At 41.5% G+C, this 20373-nt stretch overlaps 1 protein-coding gene across 1 annotated transcript in view; it reads right to left on the bottom strand.

The window, feature by feature from the left end:
* The window catches only part of LOC133539053 (nucleosome-remodeling factor subunit BPTF-like), a 151564-nt gene extending 142607 nt beyond the window's left edge, over positions 1 to 8957 (bottom strand). Inside the window, 3 exon segments of the mRNA XM_061881081.1 lie at positions 2472 to 3294; positions 8218 to 8492; positions 8494 to 8957. Of these exon segments, the coding sequence (XP_061737065.1) occupies positions 2472 to 3294; positions 8218 to 8492; positions 8494 to 8744 (1349 nt within the window). The 5' untranslated portion in view covers positions 8745 to 8957.
* Positions 8958 to 20373: the final 11416 nt, after the last annotated feature.

Raw genomic sequence — 20373 nt, 5'->3', positions numbered from 1 at the left:
TTTCATCACAGGAGATGAGAAGACACGCCCCCTCTGCGAGATTCACCTTGTGCAGGTACTGACACGTGCAGTGGAGGAAATGTGACACTGTTAAAAAGAAGATATTATGCCTTGTGCACTTGAACTAGATATTCTATATTTTAATTTAATAATTTAAAAGTGTTACAAAACAAAACGGCAAAACTTCTGTTTATTTGTCTTGTCTTTTTTTTTTTTTTTTTGCTGATCCGAAAAAGTTTTATGATCCGTTGCACCCCTACGAGGCACCATGATTTGATTTACGTGGACCCCGATTTAAAACAGGTTGAAAAACTTATTGGGGTGTTACCAATTAGTGGTCGAGGTGGCGACTTGTCCAGGGTGTACCCTGCCTTCCGCCCGATTGTAGCTGAGATAGGCGCCAGCGCCCCCCGCGACCCCGAAAGGGAATAAGCGGTAGAAAATGGATGGATGGATGTACGGAATATGTACTGTACTGTGCAATCTACTAATAAAAGTTTCAATCAATCAAAAAACAACAACACACAGCATGCTAGCAACGACTGGGCTATGATAGACTGACCATACCTCCTCTTTTTACCGGACATGTCCTCTTTTGCGGGGCTGTCCGGGTGGAGTTTCTTAAATACCTCAAATGTCCGGCATTTTAAGTTAGGGTTGCGTGTATTTTCCATGTAGGTTAAGAAGGGGTTCAAAACAAGACAATTTGTGCACACAGCAGCATTTGTGAGGGAGGGACAGAAACAGACAGAGCGAGAGAGTTATGATAAACATGCATGCGTCGCCAGGCTCTGATTTAATTTTTTAATATCTATAGCAGGGGTGTCAAAAGTGTGCCCCGGAGGCCATTTGCAACAAACACCTAATGTTTTAAAGGCACATTCTAAAAATACAATTAAAATAAACAAAAACATAAACAAAAGTGAAATAAAAAAGCTTAAAGGCTAAATGTAATTTAGAAAAAGTTGCAACGTTGTCTAATTAAACAAAGCTGGGTTTTTTTTATTTCAAACTGTCATTGCTCAAAACATAATATTGAATCCAAATCAATGTCATTATGAATTATTGACCTATCCAAGTTTCCGATTACTTCACATCAAAAAAAATTTGGTGGAAGATTTAGCAAATGTGTTAATCAGAAAATGTACATTTTGTTTTTTTTCTTACTGTACCGAAAATGAACCGAACTAGGGATGCACCGAAATGAAAATTTGTGGCCGAAGCCGAATAAAACTTTAACGCTTGGCCGAAGGCCGAATACCGAATAATGAATGCAGTTTTTCACAAGTTTTTTTATATTGCATAAATAGCCTAGAATAAATATTTAGACATGTTTTTCAAATAAAGTATTTTTTTATTGAATATTGAAATTTTTTTAATATTCCAGTAGCCTTTGCTTTTCAAAAAAAGCACAACGTTTTTCATTTATATTAGGCCTTCAAACAAAACATGCATTCCCCAAAAAAATAAAGTGCATTAAAGTGGATAAACCAACAACAAATGAATTATTGTCCTTTTAAGCAAAAGTCTGCTTAGCCACAGTAGCTATGCTAATAATGTAAACAGAAGGCTCACGTAAATCTCAATTAAGTGTGTGCTTGTAACCTCATACACTTATACAGGTAGCCTACACAACAGGCTAATAATGTAAACAGAGGACCCACTAAATCTCAATAAGTGTGTGCTTGTAACCTCATACACTTATACAGGTACACAACATATCCCAACGTCACCGCACGTTGGTTGATTGCGTCACCGCGTCAAAAAATTGCGTCACACGCCACTATTCGGCCTTGTTCTTAACTCAATCCACCGAAGGCCGAATGTGGCTTTTTTTGCCATATTCGGCCGAATATATTCGGTTACCGATTAATCGGTGCATCCCTAAACCGAACCGTGACCTCTGAACCGAGGTACGTACCGAACCGAATTTTTTGTGTACCGTTATACCCCTAGTCAAAGCACATATTCAATTCCAGATGGTTTGCCCCTGGCAGTAGATCCACATTTTGGTAACCCGCACAGACCTTCCCTAATGTTCCTCACGGCACCTCCAGCCATGCTCTTCTGTAAACGGCACATTCAAGCCAATAGCGGCTCATCTGGTGGGGGCGGTATAGCTCGGTTGGTAGAGTAACTTGAGGGTTGCGGGTTCGATTCCCGCTTCCGCCATCCTAGTCACTGCCATTGTGTCCTTGGGCAAGACACTTTACCCACCTGCTCGCAGTGCCACCCGCACTGGTTTAAATGTAACTTAGATATTGGGTTTCACTATGTAAAGCGCTTTGAGTCACTAGAGAAAAGCGCTATATAAATAGAATTCAGTTCAGATCTCTAGAACAATCTCTCCATGATGTTGATTCATTCTACACTTTTTGATGCCGTTTTAGATTTGCTTTGACAAGACATCCCTCACTTCTCCACTCACCTTTGTGTAATGCGGCAAACACACAAACTGATGGTGGACTTACACAACAACGCGGCGATTCAGGAACCAGTATTTGCGGCGGTGTCGGTCAAAGCCGACGGGCAGCTGCCGAAGGAATGGTCTCGTCTTCTGTACCTCAGGGATGCAGTCGGCCACGCCTGGCACCTTGTGGGCCACGCACACCTCGCACTGCCACTCGTCTTCGGGAACTTCCTGCAGCGGCGGCTTCACACACTCCAAGTGGTAAACGGCTGCGCAGGTCTCGCAGCACAGCAGGTCGCCAAGGCGGTGGCACACCCGACAGTGGTCGTCATAAGCCACCACGCCTTCTGACATGAGCTCTTCCCTAGCGATGTTGGTCGCCAGAAACTGGTCCACTAGAAACTGGAGAACTTTGATTTTACTTTCCAACGGTTCAAAGGGGTAATCTTCCCCTTCCTGCAAAGGCAGAACGTGCCGGTATTCCGCATCGCTCTCGCAGTACGCCCTCAAAACCTCCGGCCAGGTCATACCGTCCACAAAATAGAGCGTTGAATTAACAGAATCCTTCACGTCAGCAGGCCCAAAAGTGGTATTGGAAGTGTCCTCCTCTCTGAGAATAGCCTTGAGTAAGGAGATGTGTGTCTCTGCCAGCAGCATGCACTGCTCCTGGCTGGCCACCGCCGCGCAGAAATCTTCAAAGCGAAAAGGGGAGAGCCGTAGCACCGTGCCGAAGTTGCGGAGAACCTCGTAGACGGCCGACACGTTGAGGAGCTGTGAGGTAGGAACCGGGAGGTCCTCGGAGGACTTGGGAAGATCCAACGAGGGAATGTCTTGCGGCTCGAAGACAGGAGACTGCTCCTGTACCACGAAACTCCTTTGTCTGCCTGCGGTCGTGAAAGGAACAGAGGTGGCAATTAGGAAAAGCATAAAATGGTAAATACGGAGTTTGGAACCTTTTGGAAAAGTGACGTTTGATTGACATTACAAGAAATGATACATCATCACATATCGCCATAGACACAAAAACAATATTAATAAAAAATGCGTTCGATAAATCAACCGATGTATGTTTTCTTCTTCGTTGCAAAAAAACAGGAAGGGGTGAAGCAAGGTTGGTTGCATGAACTAACCCAGCAACGCACGAAGTGTTCACTGATCAGGCAACAGCATCAATTATCAAGTTTATTCTTGGCATGGCGTAAGAAGAGAAAGTAAACATGAGTGCAAAACAGAGCCGACAAATTGTGGATAAAACAGGAAAAGTCACCTGGACAGTATGGCAGTTTATTGGAGTTATTAACACGGACCTGAGTCGGACCAAGGCACGAGTAATCAGTAATATCACACTCAACCTGCCAAAAAAGTTCTTCTCAGGTTTACATTTTCACACTTTGCACTATTTTGTTACACTTTAGTAGGCTTCTTTTTTTTATTATTCAATCTTATTTTTGCACCTTCATTATTGTTAAGTGTTCAATGTGATTTTAGAATTGTGTTTCCATTGTTTGAGTGTTTTCCAGTGTTGACACTTCCCTGTTCCTTTATGCCGTGATAGCTGAGAGCATTGCAATTAGAAGAAGGGAGTAACATTTGAAATAAAACCGTTTACATTTAATATATTTTTCTCCTGGTACTTTTTTTTTGACAGCTCATAAAAATATCCACAATTATGGATATCAACCGATATACACCACTTAAATGGTGACACAGTTTTCAGCCATACTGCCCAGCCCTAGTTCCTTATGCCCGTTTGCTAAATGCACTAAACGCGATAGATCTCACAATCTATATGCCCACCACTTCACAGAGGACAGAAATGTGAAAGTTGTGCTCGACATTTTAAAATAAAGCCCGGAGCTCTACCAAACACCCGGTGAGCTACAGTATGTTGGATCGGCAACTGGACTAAATTAGCATAAAGTTATTGTTCAAATGCGACTCATGTTAAATAGCTTTGCTGGTGTGGGGTCAATAATGTTTGTTTCCTCACACTCTCCTTAAGGTTTCGTTGTTGTACAAAACAGCAAAGCCTTTTTAAAATATATATTTGGTACCTCCTCCTGTGTATTTAAGTCCCCCCAAAATTAAATCAAACCATAGAGGCATTGTGTAAATATTTATTAAACAATCTTGCCTTCCTTCCGGGAAACGAGCTGCCTGGAATTCACACATTTGGTGCCGTTTTTGCAGAGGATATTTACATGTATGTTATAAATTTATCCAAAGTGCTTTGCGTGAGTTGTTATTGTAGAGCAGGGGTAGGGAACCTATGGCTCTAGAGCCAGATGTGGCTCTTTTGATGACTGCATCTGGCTCTTGGATAAATCTGAGCTGACATTGCTTGACACGATAAGTAATGAATAATTCCACTTGTAATCACAGTGTTAAAAATAATGTTCAAAATATAAAGCATTCTCGTGCATTTTTAATCCATCCATCCGTTTTTTTGTACCGCACCTGTTCAAGAAGTTGCGTTAATGGTAAGAAGTTACTTATTTATTATTGGTTAGTGTGGGGCTTGCCCTCCTGGGGGTTCTTCAGACCACCAAGCACCGATATGAGAGCCTGTTTCAGGGTTACAATATTGTTTTTGTTTTTTTCAATAAGTCTCTTAGTTGCTTTCCAGCAATTGTCTTTTTCTCTTTCGTTCTTGCTCACACTCTGGCTCTAGCCCCAACCCCGTCTCTCCTCCTGGCTGCTGCTTATCACAAAGCGACAGGCGATTAGATAACAAGGCCCAGGTGGGCCATCTACGCACATGTCGCTGATTTCGAGGCCGGTTCTGGCAACTCCCTGCTTCGCTGCAGGCCCCCAGGCCACGCCCCCTCCACGGTTAGTTTCAGAATAACAATGTTATTACAAAGAATAAGAGACTTATTATACTCTAGAAATGTTGGTCTTACTTAAAAATGCACACGTTTAGTTGTGTTCAGTTTAAAAATAAACACAAATTATATGGCTCTTACGGAAATACATTTTAAAATATTTGGGTTCTTGGCTCTCTCAGCCAAAAAGGTTCCCGACCCCTGTTGTAGACGAACAGACTGGCTCGTACATGCACATGCATCCTCCGCTGTTGCCAGTCATACAACAAAGTAGCTTATTGTTTGAACTCCATCTGTCAGTAGACTCGCTATGGAAGCGCTAAAAACTACAACAAAGATGCAGAGGCAGTCGAAGTGCAGCCACGTAAATAAGACTACTCCAAAAATGGCGCATCCTGACGAGATAGTCAAAAAAGGGTCTGTTAAACATAACCTATGCAAAATTCTAACCAAAGAACCAGCACTACATTTGAGGTAGACTACAAGGAAGTGTTTAAATTTAGAAAACAAATAATGATAGGAGGGCAGCAAGGTGAGAGAGGGGTTAGTGTGTTTGCCTCACAATATGAGGGTCCTGGGTTCGAGCCTGCGCTCGGGATCTTTCTGTGTGCGTTTGCATGTCCTCCCTGTGACTGCGTGGGTTCCCTCCGGGTGCTACGGCTTCCTCCCACCTCCAAAGACATGCACCTGGGGATAGGCCCCTCCCACTTCCTAAGACATGCACCTGAGGATAGGCCCCTCCCACCTCCAAAGACATGCACCTGGGGATAGGTTGATTGGCAACACTAAATGGGCCCTAGTGTGTGAATGTGAGTGTGAATGTTGTCTGTCTATCTCTGTTGGCCCTGTTATGAGGTGGTGACTTGTCCAGGGTGTACACCGCCTTCCGCCCAATTGTAGTTAAGATGGGATCCAGCGCCCCCCGCGACCCTGAAGGGAATAAGCGGTAGGAAATGGATGGATAATGATAGGAAATTCTGAAATCTTTAATTTTCATAGCAATTACATGTGGAACTTATTTATTTGGTTGTCTTCACACATCTGCTTGTTTGGTTTGCTTTGGATTAAAACTAACACTAGGAGGAATAAACTGAATGAATGTCCAACTCACGCGGTCCTTTTTCTCATTTACAATAAATATCACTTAAATAATAGTGTAACGTTATTAACTACGTGAATATTACTTCGGGATCTTTCTGTGTGCATTTGCATGTCCTCCCTGTGACTGCGTGGGTTCCCTCCGGGTACTCCGGCTTCCTCCCACCTCCAAAGACATGCACCTGGTGATAGGCCCCTCCCACCTCCAAAGACATGCACCTGGTGATAGGCCCCTCCCACCTCCAAAGACATGCACCTGGTGATAGGCCCCTCCCACCTCCAAGGACATGCACCTGGGGATAGGCCCCTCCCACCTCCAAAGACATGCAACTGGGGATAGGCCCCTCCCACCTCCAAAGACATGCACCTGGGGATAGGCCCCTCCCACCTCCAAAGACATGCACCTTGGGATAGGTTGATTGGCAACACTAAATGGTCCCTACTGTGTGAATGTTGTCTGTCTATCTGTGTTGGCCCTGTTATGAGATGGTCACTTGTCCAGGGTCTACCGCGCCTTCCGCCCGATTGTAGCTAAGATAGGCTCTAGCGCACCCTGCGACCCTGAAGGGAATAAGCGGTAGGAAATGGATGGATAATGATAGGAAATTCTGAAATCTTTAATTTTCATAGCAATTACATGTGGAACTTATTTATTTGGTTGTCTTCACACATCTGCTTGTTTGGTTTGCTTTGGATTAAAACTAACAGTAGGAGGAATAAACTGAATGAATGTCCAACTCACGCGGTCCTTTTTCTCATTTACAATAAATATCACTTAAATAATAGTGTAACGTTATTAACTACGTGAATATTACTTCGGGATCTTTCTGTGTGCGTTTGCATGTCCTCCCTGTGACTGCGTGGGTTCCCTCCGGGTACTCCGGCTTCCTCCCACCTCCAAAGACATGCACCTGGTGATAGGCCCCTCCCACCTCCAAAGACATGCACCTGGTGATAGGCCCCTCCCACCTCCAAAGACATGCACCTGGGGATAGGCCCCTCCCACCTCCAAGGACATGCACCTGGGGATAGGCCCCTCCCACCTCCAAAGACATGCAACTGGGGATAGGCCCCTCCCACCTCCAAAGACATGCACCTGGGGATAGGCCCCTCCCACCTCCAAAGACATGCACCTTGGGATAGGTTGATTGGCAACACTAAATGGTCCCTACTGTGTGAATGTTGTCTGTCTATCTGTGTTGGCCCTGTTATGAGATGGTCACTTGTCCAGGGTCTACCGCGCCTTCCGCCCGATTGTAGCTAAGATAGGCTCTAGCGCACCCTGCGACCCTGAAGGGAATAAGCGGTAGGAAATGGATGGATGATGATGGGAAATTCTGAAATCTTTCATTTTCATAGCAATTACATCTGGAGCTTATTTATTTGGTTGTCTTCACACAGCTGCTTGTTTGGTTTGCTTTGGATTAAAACTAACACTAGGAGGAAAAACTGAATGAATGTCCAACTCACGCGGTCCTTTTTCTCCTTTACAATAAATATTACTTAAATAATAGAGTAACATTATTAACTACGTGAATATTACTTTGGCCGACATGGGTCACAAGCCCGGCTGGTTGCTATGGTAACGGCACGCCACTGTAATGAATGAAGTGATGTTTGCAACAAGTGAGGGGGGAGAAAAAGGGCGCCTCACTTCAAAACAAAGAGCTGTCAAAGTACTAGCAGAAGCCGGGGAAAGTGAAGGATCACTTTGAAGTTTGAAAAGGACTATGGTTGACGACCTTAACAGCGTCGGTGACTTCCTTCGGCAAATGTTTGCAAAAAGCACCTTCGTGCGTGCTGCAGGGACACGAGCACACGGTCAACAAAGGCCTGTTTCTCCATTTTGAACAATGCGTGCAGCTTGAGGTGTTTGGGGCATACCTGGCGTGCTGGGACTCCCCGCACTGCTGTCCGTGCAGAAGCTGCCCTCCTCACCCTCGTCTTCGTTCTCGTCCTCGTCTTCGTCCTCTTCCTCCACGAAGTCCGAGTCCATCCCCAGCAAGGCCTCCTCGTCCTCCGAAGGGTTGTCGTTGAGGAGTTCGTCCTCCTCCTCCTCCTCCTCCGATCGGTAGCTCAAATAGTCCTCCTCCTCGTCGCTGTTGTCGTCGTACACCACCTTGATGGGAGGCCGCCTCGCTCCGCCTCTCGACCCCCCGGCCTCGGCCTCTGCTGCCCCGGCCCCGCGGTGCCTCAGCGGCGGCTGCAACTTTCTTGCGGCCCCGGGACAAATTCAAGTTGTCCCGGCCGAATGTGTCCGAGTCCAACTCGCCGAAGCCCCGTCCTCTGCCCCGTCCTCGTCCCCGCGTCCCTCTGCTCCGGCCGCTCCGAGAGCCGCGGACCGGGCCGGACGAGCCTTCTTCCCGCATCTCAGCCGCCAGTTTGGGCGGCCTTCCTCGCCTGCCCCGCATTGGAGGAGCGCGCCCTTTCTTTTCCGCTTCAATCTCGGAGCCGCGAGCAGGAAGCACCAGGAGGGGTCATGCAAGAGTTCCCACGGGCCCACCGTCTCCAATTTGGGGCGGAAAGCTCAACGTGAATGGCCGGTGTCCCGCTCTGGGTCGCCTAACGACGCCATCTTGCTTCTCGGCTCTCCCTGCGTTGAAAACACAGCAGGCCTCAGACCTGCGTCAAGCTACTCGGAGATCCCGCTCCCCAGACCGGAAGTGCCTCTTGCTGACCATCACAATAAAACACAATAGGCATAAAAGTAGACCAGAAATGAATGACAAACAATCTTGACAATACCCCATGAAAACACATTAGACGAAACATTTACTAATTCAACATGAACGTATTTTCGTTCTCATAATTTACCACACATCATACAATTTGAGCGTCGCTGAACAGGAAGTACAGTAAATGATAAAAATTCCAACACTTGACGCGGCAAAACTCCGGTGGATGTTTAGTCACATGACCCACGAATCGACACTAATTTGCATGTTGCGCGATGGAAACATAGAAGTGCAAGCATGTCAACACTCTCACCTTAAAGTGCTTTATAAACATAGAAGTGCAAGCATGTCAACACTCTCACCTTAAAGTGCTTTATAATCATAGAAGTGCAAGCAGGTCAACACTCTCACCTTAAAGTGCTTTATAAACATAGAAGTACAAGCATGTCAACACTCTCTCCTTAAAGTGCTTTATAATCATAGAACTGCAAGCATGTCAACACTCTCACCTTAAAGTGCTTTATAAACATAGAAGTGCAAGCAGGTCAACACTGATTGATTGATTGATTGATACTTTTATTAGTAGTTTGCACAGTACAGTACATATTCCGTACAATTGGCCACTAAATGGTAACACCCCAATAAGTTTTTCAACTTGTTTAAGTCGGGGTCCACGTTAATCAATTCACTCTCACCTAAAAGTGCTTTATTACACTTATTTCATTGTGCTCTTGCATTTCCAATGGTTTTATGTTTGCTAATTGCTGGAAAAGCAGATATTAGAATGACATGCAATACTTGTTAATATTTATAGTAACAATATCACTCATACTTTTTCATATTTATTATAATAATATGACTAATACTTGTTAATATTAAAATAACAATATGACTAATAGTTGTTCATATTTAGAATAACAATATCACTAATACTTGTTAATATTTATAATAACAATATCACTAATACTTGTTCATATTTATAATAACAATATGACTAATACTTGTTCATATTTATAATGACAATATGACTAATACTTGTTAATATTTATAATAACAATATGACTAGTACTTGTTCATATTTATAATAACAATATCACTCATACTTGGTCATATTTATAATAAAAATATCAATAATACTATCACTAATACTAAAATATTAACAAATATTAGTGATATTGTTATAAATATGAACAAGTATGAGTCATATTGTTATTATCAAAATGAACAAGTATTGGTCATATTGTTGTTATAAATATGAACAAGTATTAGTGATATTGTTATTATAATTATGAACAAGTATTAGTGATATTGTTATTATAAATATTAACAAGTGTAAGTCATATTTTTATTATAAATATGAACAAGTATTAGTGATATTTTTATTATAAATATGAACAAGTATGAGTGATATTGTTATTATAAATATGAACAAGTATTAGTGATATTGTTATTATAAATATGAACAAGTATTAGTCATATTGTTATATTGGTGATATTGTTATTATAAATACTAACAAGTATTAGTGATATTTTTAATATAAATATGAACAATTATGAGTGATATTGTTATTATAAATATGAACAAGTATTAGTCATATTGTTACTATCAATATTAACAAGTATTGGTGATATTATAAATATGAACAACAATAGTATGAGTGATATTGTTATTATCAATATGAACAAGTATTAGTCATATTGTTGTTATAAATATGAACAAGTATTAGTGATATTGTTATTATAAATATGAACAAGTATGAGTGATATTGATATTGTTCATATTTATAATAAATATTATATCACAATATCACTCATACTTGTTCATATTTATAACTATATCACCAATACTTGTTAATTTTTGTTAATCCACAACAATATTACTAATACTTGTTAATGATTATGACAACAATATGACTAATACTTGTTAATATTGATAATAACAATATGACTAATACTTGCTCATATTTATAATAACAATATCACTAATACTTGTTAATTTTTTAAACAACAATATTACTAATACTTGTTAATATTGATAATAACAATATGACTAATACTTGCTCATATTTATAATAACAATATCACCAATACGTGTTAATTTTTTTAAACAACAATATTACTAATACTTGTTAATGATTATAATAAAAATATGACTAATGCTTGTTCATATTTATAATAACAAAATGACTAATACTTGTTAATATTTATAATAACAATATGACTAAAACATGTTCATATTTATAATAAAAATATCACTAATACTTGTTCATATTTATAATAACAATATGACATATACTTGTTAATATTTATACTAACAAATATCACTCATACTTGTTCATATTTATAATAACAATATGACATATACTTGTTAATATTTATAATAAAAATATGACCAATACTTGTTAATATTTATAACAACAATATCACTAATACTTGTTAATATTTATAATAACAATATGACTAATACTTGTTCATATTTATAATACAAATATCACTAATACTTGTTCATATTTATAATAACAATATGACTAATACTTGTTCATATTTATAATAACAATATCACTAATACTTGTTCATATTTATAATAACAATATGACTAATACTTGTTCATATTGATAATAACAATATCACTCATACTTGTTCATATTTATAATAAAAATATCAATAACACTTGATAATATTTATAATAAAAATATCACTAATACTTGTTCATATTTATAATAACAATATCACTCATTACTTGTTCACATTTATAATAACAATATGACTAATTCTTCTTAATATTTAATATAACAATATCACGAATACTTATTAACATTTTTAATAACAATATCACTAATACTTGTTAATATTGATAATAACAATATGACTAATGCTTGTTCATATTTATAATAACAATATGACATATACTTGTTAATATTTATAATAAAAATATGACCAATACTTGTTAATATTTATAACAACAATATCACTAATACTTGTTAATATTTATAATAACAATATGACTAATACTTGTTCATATTTATAATACAAATATCACTAATACTTGTTCATATTTATAATAACAATATCACTAATACTTGTTCATATTTATAATAACAATATCACTAATACTTGTTCATATTTATAATAACAATATGACTAATACTTGTTCATATTGATAATAACAATATCACTCATACTTGTTCATATTTATAATAAAAATATCAATAACACTTGATAATATTTATAATAAAAATATCACTAATACTTGTTCATATTTATAATAACAATATCACTCATACTTGTTCACATTTATAATAACAATATGACTAATTCTTCTTAATATTTATATAACAATATCACGAATACTTATTAACATTTTTAATAACAATATCACTAATACTTGTTAATATTGATAATAACAATATGACTAATGCTTGTTCATATTTATAACATCACCAATACTTGTTAATATTGATAATAACAATATGAATAATACTTGTTGATATTCAGGTCACCAAATGTAAATGGAGTATAGTTGGCACTTTTTGGATGCTTCTGGAGAGGACTTTAGATAGATAGATAGTACTATGGCTGGAATATAAGAACTCCCATTAGCACCATTGTAAGCTGACTTTTATTTCCAAGTTAGAATGCACACAAAAATAAATGTGTCTTCTTGTCTCTCATAATAAGTGTGACAAAAAGCCCCCCCCCCCCCCCCCCCCCCCAAAAAAGTAGTTATCCTTCAGGAAAATACACCAATATTTGTACACAAATACAATTAATTTATCTTCCAGGAAGGTTTATAGACCTTTTAGTTGAATGCAAGTCATTTATTTGCACAAAACTCGGTAACCGTTTTATCCGAAATTTTTTCCGGCTGTATTTTGGAGTGAAATTAGCCAGCGAGCTCACCAGTCGGAGTCTGCAGTCTCCTATTTGGCCACTAGATGTCACTAAATCTAAACTTTGAACAGATCAGGGGTTTCAAACTCAAATACAAAGTGGGTCAAAATTTAAAACTGAACGAAGCCGCGGGCCAAGGTTGAGCAAATGAACCTTTTATTAGGGACCCAAACAAGTTTTGCATTGAATATTGAACAAGCAAGGCTTATATAACTTTAGTGACATGCAAAATCCAGTTTCAAATGATAACAATAATAATTGAAAAATATCAATGGCATATCAAATAAAATTATAGTAAAAATTGAATGCCTCTTTTCTATTTGAGGCCCTCTGACGTAAAGATCAAAATAAACTTTTTCAACAGGCTAATAATAAATTTGAAAATAAAATAATAATGAATGAATCAAACATTGATGCCTAGCAAAAGAAAGTGCATGAATAAAACGTTAATTATTGCTCTGTTTGCTACACTGATTTGCTTTAACACTGAATATGAAACAAACAACGCGTATATAACTTAATAGTGCAGAATCAACTTTCAAAAAACAAACAAAAAAATATCAATGGCATATTAAAGAAAATAAAAATAAAAATACGAATGCCTCTTTTCTATTTGCAGCCTTCTGAGGTAAATATCAACATTAACTTTTTCCACAGGCTGATACATTTAAAAATAGAATTGTTGTTTTGTTGGTAGCGGGTGTATTTTGTAGTGTCCCGGAAGAGTTAGTGCTGCAAAGGGTTCTGGGTATTTGTTCTGTTGTGTTTATGTTGTGTTACGCTGCGGATGTGTTTGTCATTCTTGTTTGGTGTGGGTTCACAGTGTGGTGCATATTTTTAACAGTGTTAACGTTGTTTATACGGCCGCCCTCAGTGTGACCTATATGGCTGTTGATCAAGTATGCCTTGCATTCACTTGTGTGTGTGAAAAGCCGCATAAATTACGTGACTAGGCCGGCACGCTGTTTGTAAGAAGGAAAAGCGGACCTGATGACAGCTTGTAGAGGACACTAAAGGCAGTGCCTTTAAGGCACGCCCCCAATATTGTTGTCTGGGTGGAAATCGGGAGAATAGTTGCCAGGGAGATTTTCGAGAGGAGCATGGAAAAAACGGGAAATTGGGAGGGTTGGGAAGTATGAGTATTAGCGATAAATATGGTGTTACAGCGGCACCGTCGCTGTATAATACCGGCTGGCCAGCTCTAATGTTAATTTGACACTGCCTCAAGGGCCAAATGAACACGGCGGGCCAGAGTTTGACACCCATGCTTTAGATCATTGGATACATAGGGAGGTGTTTCGGCCACGCCTGACAGGTAGGAGGCCACGGGGAAGACCCAGGACACCTTGGGAAGACTATGTCTCCTGGCTGGTCTGGGAACGCCTCGAGATCTTCCAGAAGGAGCTGGACCAAGAGGCTGGGGAGAGGGAAGTCTAGGCTTCCCTGCTTAGGCTGCTGCCCCCGCGACCCCACCTTGAAGCGGCAGAAGAAGATGGATGGATGGATGGATGGATGGATGGATGGAACTGGTTACTTTGCTTCATTAGCACATGGATAAGTGTCATAAAGGTCACTTGGTCCATCCATCCATCCATTTCCTACCGCTTATTCCCTTTCGGGGTCACTTGGTCATCACTATGATATGACATCACATAACTAGGATACAGCAATGCTTGATGTCTGCACACTAAAAGACAGAAGGTAGGAAAAGGAAGTCCAGTGTTGAATAATAACAAATACTTGATTGTCCCCACTTATTAATGGCTGTATCAATACTGGGGCGGTATAGCTCGGTTGGTAGAGTGGCCGTGCCAGCAACTTGAGGGTTGCAGGTTCGATTCCCGCTTCCGCCATCCTAGTCACTGCCGTTGTGTCCTTGGGCAAGACACTTTACCCACGTGCTCCCAGTGCCACCCACACTGGTTTAAATGTAACTTACATATTGGGTTTCACTATGTAAAGCGCTGTATAAATATAATTCACTTCATTATATATATTAATATAACCATCCAAATGCGCAACCCGAGGGTCCCTGGTTCAAATCCCACCTAGTACCAACCTCGTCACGTCCGTTGTGTCCTGAGCAAGACACTTCACCCATGCTCCTGATGGTTCGTGGTTAGGGCCTTGCATGGCAGCTCCCTCCATCAGTGTGTGTGAATGGGTAAATGTGGAAGTAGTGTCAAAGCGCTTTGAGTACCTTGAAGGTAGAAAAGCGCTATACAAGTACAACCCATTAAAAAATATTGATATAAACAATGCCAACGGGAGTAGTGGAATAGATATTTACATCTTTTGTGTACATGTTTTTTATATCACTTTTAATTTGTTGTGTTGTTAATATTGATCAATCAATGTTTATTTATATAGCCCTAAATCACAAATGTCTCAAAGGACTGCACAAATCATTACGACTACAACATCCTCGGAAGAACCCACAAAAGGGCAAGGAAAACTCACACCCAGTGGGCAGGGAGAATTCACACCCAGTGGGACGCCAGTGACCATGCTGACTATGAGAAACCTTGGAGAGGACCTCAAATGTGGGCAACCCCCCCCCCCCCCCCCCCCCCCCCTCTAGGGGACTGAAAGCAGTGGATGTCGAGCGGGTCTAACATGATACTGTGAAAGTTCAATCCATAGTTGCTCCAACACAGCCGCGAGAGTTCAGTTCAAAGCGGATCCAAGACAGGAAACCATCCCAAGCGGAGGCGGATCAGCAGCGTAGAGATGTCCCCAACCGATACACAGGCGAGCGGTCCATCCTGGGTCCCGACGAGCGGTCCATCCTGGGTCTCGACTCTGGACAGCCAGTACTTCATCCATGGTCATCGGACCGGACCCCCTCCACAAGGGAGGGGGGGACATAGGAGAAAAAAGAAAAGAAGCGGCAGATCAACTGGTCTAAAAAGGAGGTCTATTTAAAGGCTAGACTATACAGATGAGTTTTAAGGTGAGACTTAAATGCTTCTACTGAGGTAGCATCTCGAACTGTTACCGGGAGGGCATTCCAGAGTACTGGAGCCCGAACGGAAAATGCTCTATAGCCCGCAGACATTTTTTGGGCTCTAAGAATCACTAATAAGCCGGAGTCTTTTGAACGCAGATTTCTTGCCGGGACATATGGTACATACAGTACTGGCGTGATTATATTGACAGAATAACCCAATGTATGGGTCATTTCTGGATGAGAACAGCAATCTGTTATTGGTGAAGATCAGGAATGGAAGGCATTGTTTGATATTGTTCATCTCTGTCAAATATGAGGATGTGATTACCTTTGCTGCGTCAAGACTTTTTCTTTCTTCTTCTTGCAGTCCAGATGATTTGTCCATTTGCTTGATGTTTTTGACAACTACTTCTTCGACTTCTTCCATTTCATTTCAAGTGCCTTTCCCCAGAAATGACTTAAGCTAGGCAAATCTGTCTGAACAAAAAATATGTCTCTTTTTCCGCAAAAATATATATTTTTAACTTTGCTTGGATTCCAGTTTCTAAAAGGTCTTACTGAGTGACTGCAGGGTTGTTGACTATGAGGAACCTTGGAGAGGACCTCAGATGTGGGCGCCCCCCCCCCCCTCTAAGGGACCGAAAGCAATGGATTTCGAGCGGGTCTAACAATCCATAGTTAAGGTAACGTGTGGAGTTCCCCAGGGTTCGGTCCTTGGCCCTGTACTCTTCAGCATCTACATGCTGCCGCTAGGTGACATCATACGCAAATACGGTGTTAGCTTTCACTGTTATGCTGATGACACCCAACTCTACATGCCCCTAAAGCTGACCAACACGCCGGACTGTAGTCAGTTGGAAGCGTGTCTTAATGAAATTAAACAATGGATGTCCGCTAAGTTTTTGCAACTTAACACCAAAAAAACAGAAATGCTGATTATCGGTTCTGCTAGACACTGACCTCTATTTAATAATACAACTTTAACATTTGGCAACCAAATAATAAAACTAGGTGACTCGGTAAAAAATCTGGGTATTATCTTCGACCCAACTCTCTGCTTTGAGTCACACATTAAAAGCGTTACTAAAACGGCCTTCTCTCATCTCCGTAATATCGCTAAAATTGGCTCCATTTTGTCCACTAAAGACGCCGAGATCATTATCCATGCGTTTGTTACGTCTCGCCTCGATTACTGTAACGTATTATTTTCGGGTCTCCCCATGTCTAGCATTAAAAGATTACAGTTGGTACAAAATGCGGCTGCTGGACTTTTGACAAGAACAAGAAAGTTTGATCACATTACGCTTATACTGTATATACCTTTATATACATATATACATACATATATACCTATACTGTATATACCATTATATACATATATACATACATATATACCTATACTGAATATACCTTTATATACATATATACATACATATATACCTATACTGTATATACCTTTATATACATATATACATACATATATACCTATACTGGCTCACCTGCACTGGCTTCCTGTGCACTTAAGATGTGACTTTAAGGTTTTACTACTTACGTATAAAATACTACACGGTCTAGCTCCATCCTATCTTGCCGATTGTATTGTACCATATTTCCCGGTAAGAAATCTGCCTTCAAAAGACTCCGGCTTATTAGTGATTCTTAGAGCCCAAAAAAAGTCTGCAGGCTATAGAGCGTTTTCCGTTCGGGCTCCAGGAATCTGGAATGCCCTCCCGGTAACAGTTCGAGATGCTACCTCAGTAGAAGCATTTAAGTCTCATCTTAAAACTCATCTGTATACTCTAGCCTTTAAATAGACCTCCTTTTTAGACCAGTTGATCTGCCGCTTCTTTTCTTTTTTCTCCTATGTCCCCCCCCCCCCTCCCTTGTGGAGGGGGTCCGGTCCGATGACCATGGATGAAGTACTGGCTGTCCAGAGTCGAGACCCAGGATGGACCGCTCGTCGGGACCCAGGATGGACCGCTCGCCTGTGTATCGGTTGGGGACATCTCTACGCTGCTGATCCGCCTCCGCTTGGGATGGTTTCCTGTGGACGGGACTCTCGCTGCTGTCTTGGATCCGCTTTGAACTGAACTCCCGCGGCTGTGTTGGAGCCACTAGGGATTGAACTTTCACAGTATCATGTTATACCCGCTCGACATCCATTGCTTTCGGTCCCCTAGAGGGGGGGGGTTGCCCACATCTGAGGTCCTCTCCAAGGTTTCTCATAGTCAGCATTGTCACTGGCGTCCCACTAGGTGTGAATTCTCCCTGCCCACTGGGTGTGAGTTTTCCTTGCCCTTTTGTGGGTTCTTCCGAGGATGTCGTAGTCGTAAAGGTTTATACAGTCCTTTGAGACATTTGTGACTTAGGGCTATATAAATAAACATTGATTGATTGATTGATTGATAGTGGCTCCAAAAAAGCCACGAGAGTTCAGTTCAAAGCGGATCCAAGACAGCAGCGAGAGTCCCGTCCACAAGAAACCATCCCAAGCGGAGGCGGATCAGCAGCGTAGAGATGTCCCCAACCGATACACAGGCGAGCGGTCCATCCTGGGTCCCGACGAGCGGTCCATCCTGGGTCTCGACTCTGGACAGCCAGTACTTCATCCATGGTCATCAGACCGGACCCCCTCCACAAGGGAGGGGGGGGGGACATAGGAGAAAAAAGAAAAGAAGCGGCAGATCAACTGGTCTAAAAAGGAGGTCTATTCAAAGGCTAGAGTATACAAATGAGTTTTAAGGTGAGACTTAAACACTTCTACTGAGGTAGCATCTCCAACTGTTACCGGGAGGGCATTCCAGAGTACTGGAGCAGACTACTATCCAATAAAAATAATAAGCAATCCTGTACAATATACAAAATACTATAGAAACACAAAATACTGTACAATATACAGAACAAGACAAGAGTACCGAAGTAATAAATAACAATCAGTTATTGCACTGGAAGGGTAGTATTGCACAGTAGGGTATTAGGGCAGGATATTGTATAGAGGTGAATTATTATTATTATAAGTTAGAGTTCAACATGGTGACAGCTCTGGGAAAGAAGCTGTTTGCAGATGATGTGGTCTTGATGGCTTCAACTGGCCAGGATCTTCAGCTCTCACTGGATCGGTTCGCAGCTGAGAGGTAAGTGACTGGGATGAGAATTAGCACCCCCAAGTCCATGGTTCTCACCGGTTCCCTCCAAGGTTTCTTCTTGCATCCCATTGGGTTGAGTTTTTTCTTGCCCTGATGTGGGATCTGAGCTGAGGATGTGGTTGTGGCCTGTGCAGCCGTTTGAGACACTCGTGATTTAGGGCTATATAAATCAACTTTGATTGATTGATTGATCTTGTTCAAAGGTGAGGAAAGAGTGGATTGTGAGATGGAAAGGCGGTGCGATAGAGACTGTCCTCGTTGGTTCGTCGTGGTGAAGAGGGACCCGAGCCGGAAGGGAAAGTTTTAAATCTTCTGGTCTATTTACGTTCCAACCCGGACTTAGGTTCATTAGCTTTGGGTTCAATCGCAGGTACAAGCAGCTAAAATGAGTTGCCTCTGTAAAGATAGGGTGAGAAGCTTTGTAATCTGGGAGGAGCTTTGGGTAAAGTCGCTTCTTCTCCACATCGAGAGGAGTCAGGTGAGGTGGCTTGGGCATCTGGTCAGGACGCCCCTGGAAGCCTATTCAACTGGTAGGAGGCCACAGGCAATGCCCATGGACACGTTGGAGAGACTATGTCTCCAGGTGTCCTAGGAACACCTTAGGATACCTCGCAGGAGCTGGAAGAAAGTAGCCAACTAAGGGAAAGTCTGGACTTCTCTGCTTAGGTAGCTGTCCCCGTGACTCTAACGTGGATAACCAGAAGAAGATGGATGGTTTGTCATGACGCGGAGTCGAACCCGCGTTTCCTCGGCGGCCGGAGCTGCGGCCGCCTCTGCTGACAGCGCGCCAAGATACGCCTCCTTTGACAGCGCACTGAGACTTGTCCCCACTCGTGCTGAGCGCAGCACGCCCGCGCAGCAACAAGCCTGTAGTCAATCAATAATCGACACACCTGAACTTGATGAAAGGGAGCGGCATAAAGACCAGCAGACCCAAGGAACCTTTGCCAGAACGTCGCTAACCTTCCCTGACTCCCCTGCCTTCCGTGATCAAGCCTTGTCCTTCGACATCCAACCGGATTCCTGACTGCCCTCCTCGATCCACGACCTCCCTGCTCGGACCCAGACTACACTGCCTCGCTCCTCCCCACGACCCATTGCCCGTCCACGAACTGCCTCTTCGCCTTGCCCCTCGTGATTCGACGAAAGATTACAACCAACACTCACAGACAACAACCCTTGGTAACATTTACATTATTAATATTACACATAGTCACACTCATTCACTTAGAGTAGCATACACATGTCACGTATTTATCAAAGGTTTAAAATAAACCATGAAAGAACCGCAGTTCTGTCCTGGTTGTCGCCTCCTTCCCTCTGAACATAACATGGTTCCTATTTGGGTCGGTACAGATGGACCGTTAAGATTCAGTTG

Source organism: Nerophis ophidion, linkage group LG20, assembly GCF_033978795.1.
Source record: "Nerophis ophidion isolate RoL-2023_Sa linkage group LG20, RoL_Noph_v1.0, whole genome shotgun sequence".
Lineage (NCBI taxonomy): Eukaryota > Metazoa > Chordata > Actinopteri > Syngnathiformes > Syngnathidae > Nerophis > Nerophis ophidion.
The sequence above is the reverse complement of the archived record's forward strand: the minus strand, read 5'-3'. Positions and strand labels throughout refer to the sequence as shown.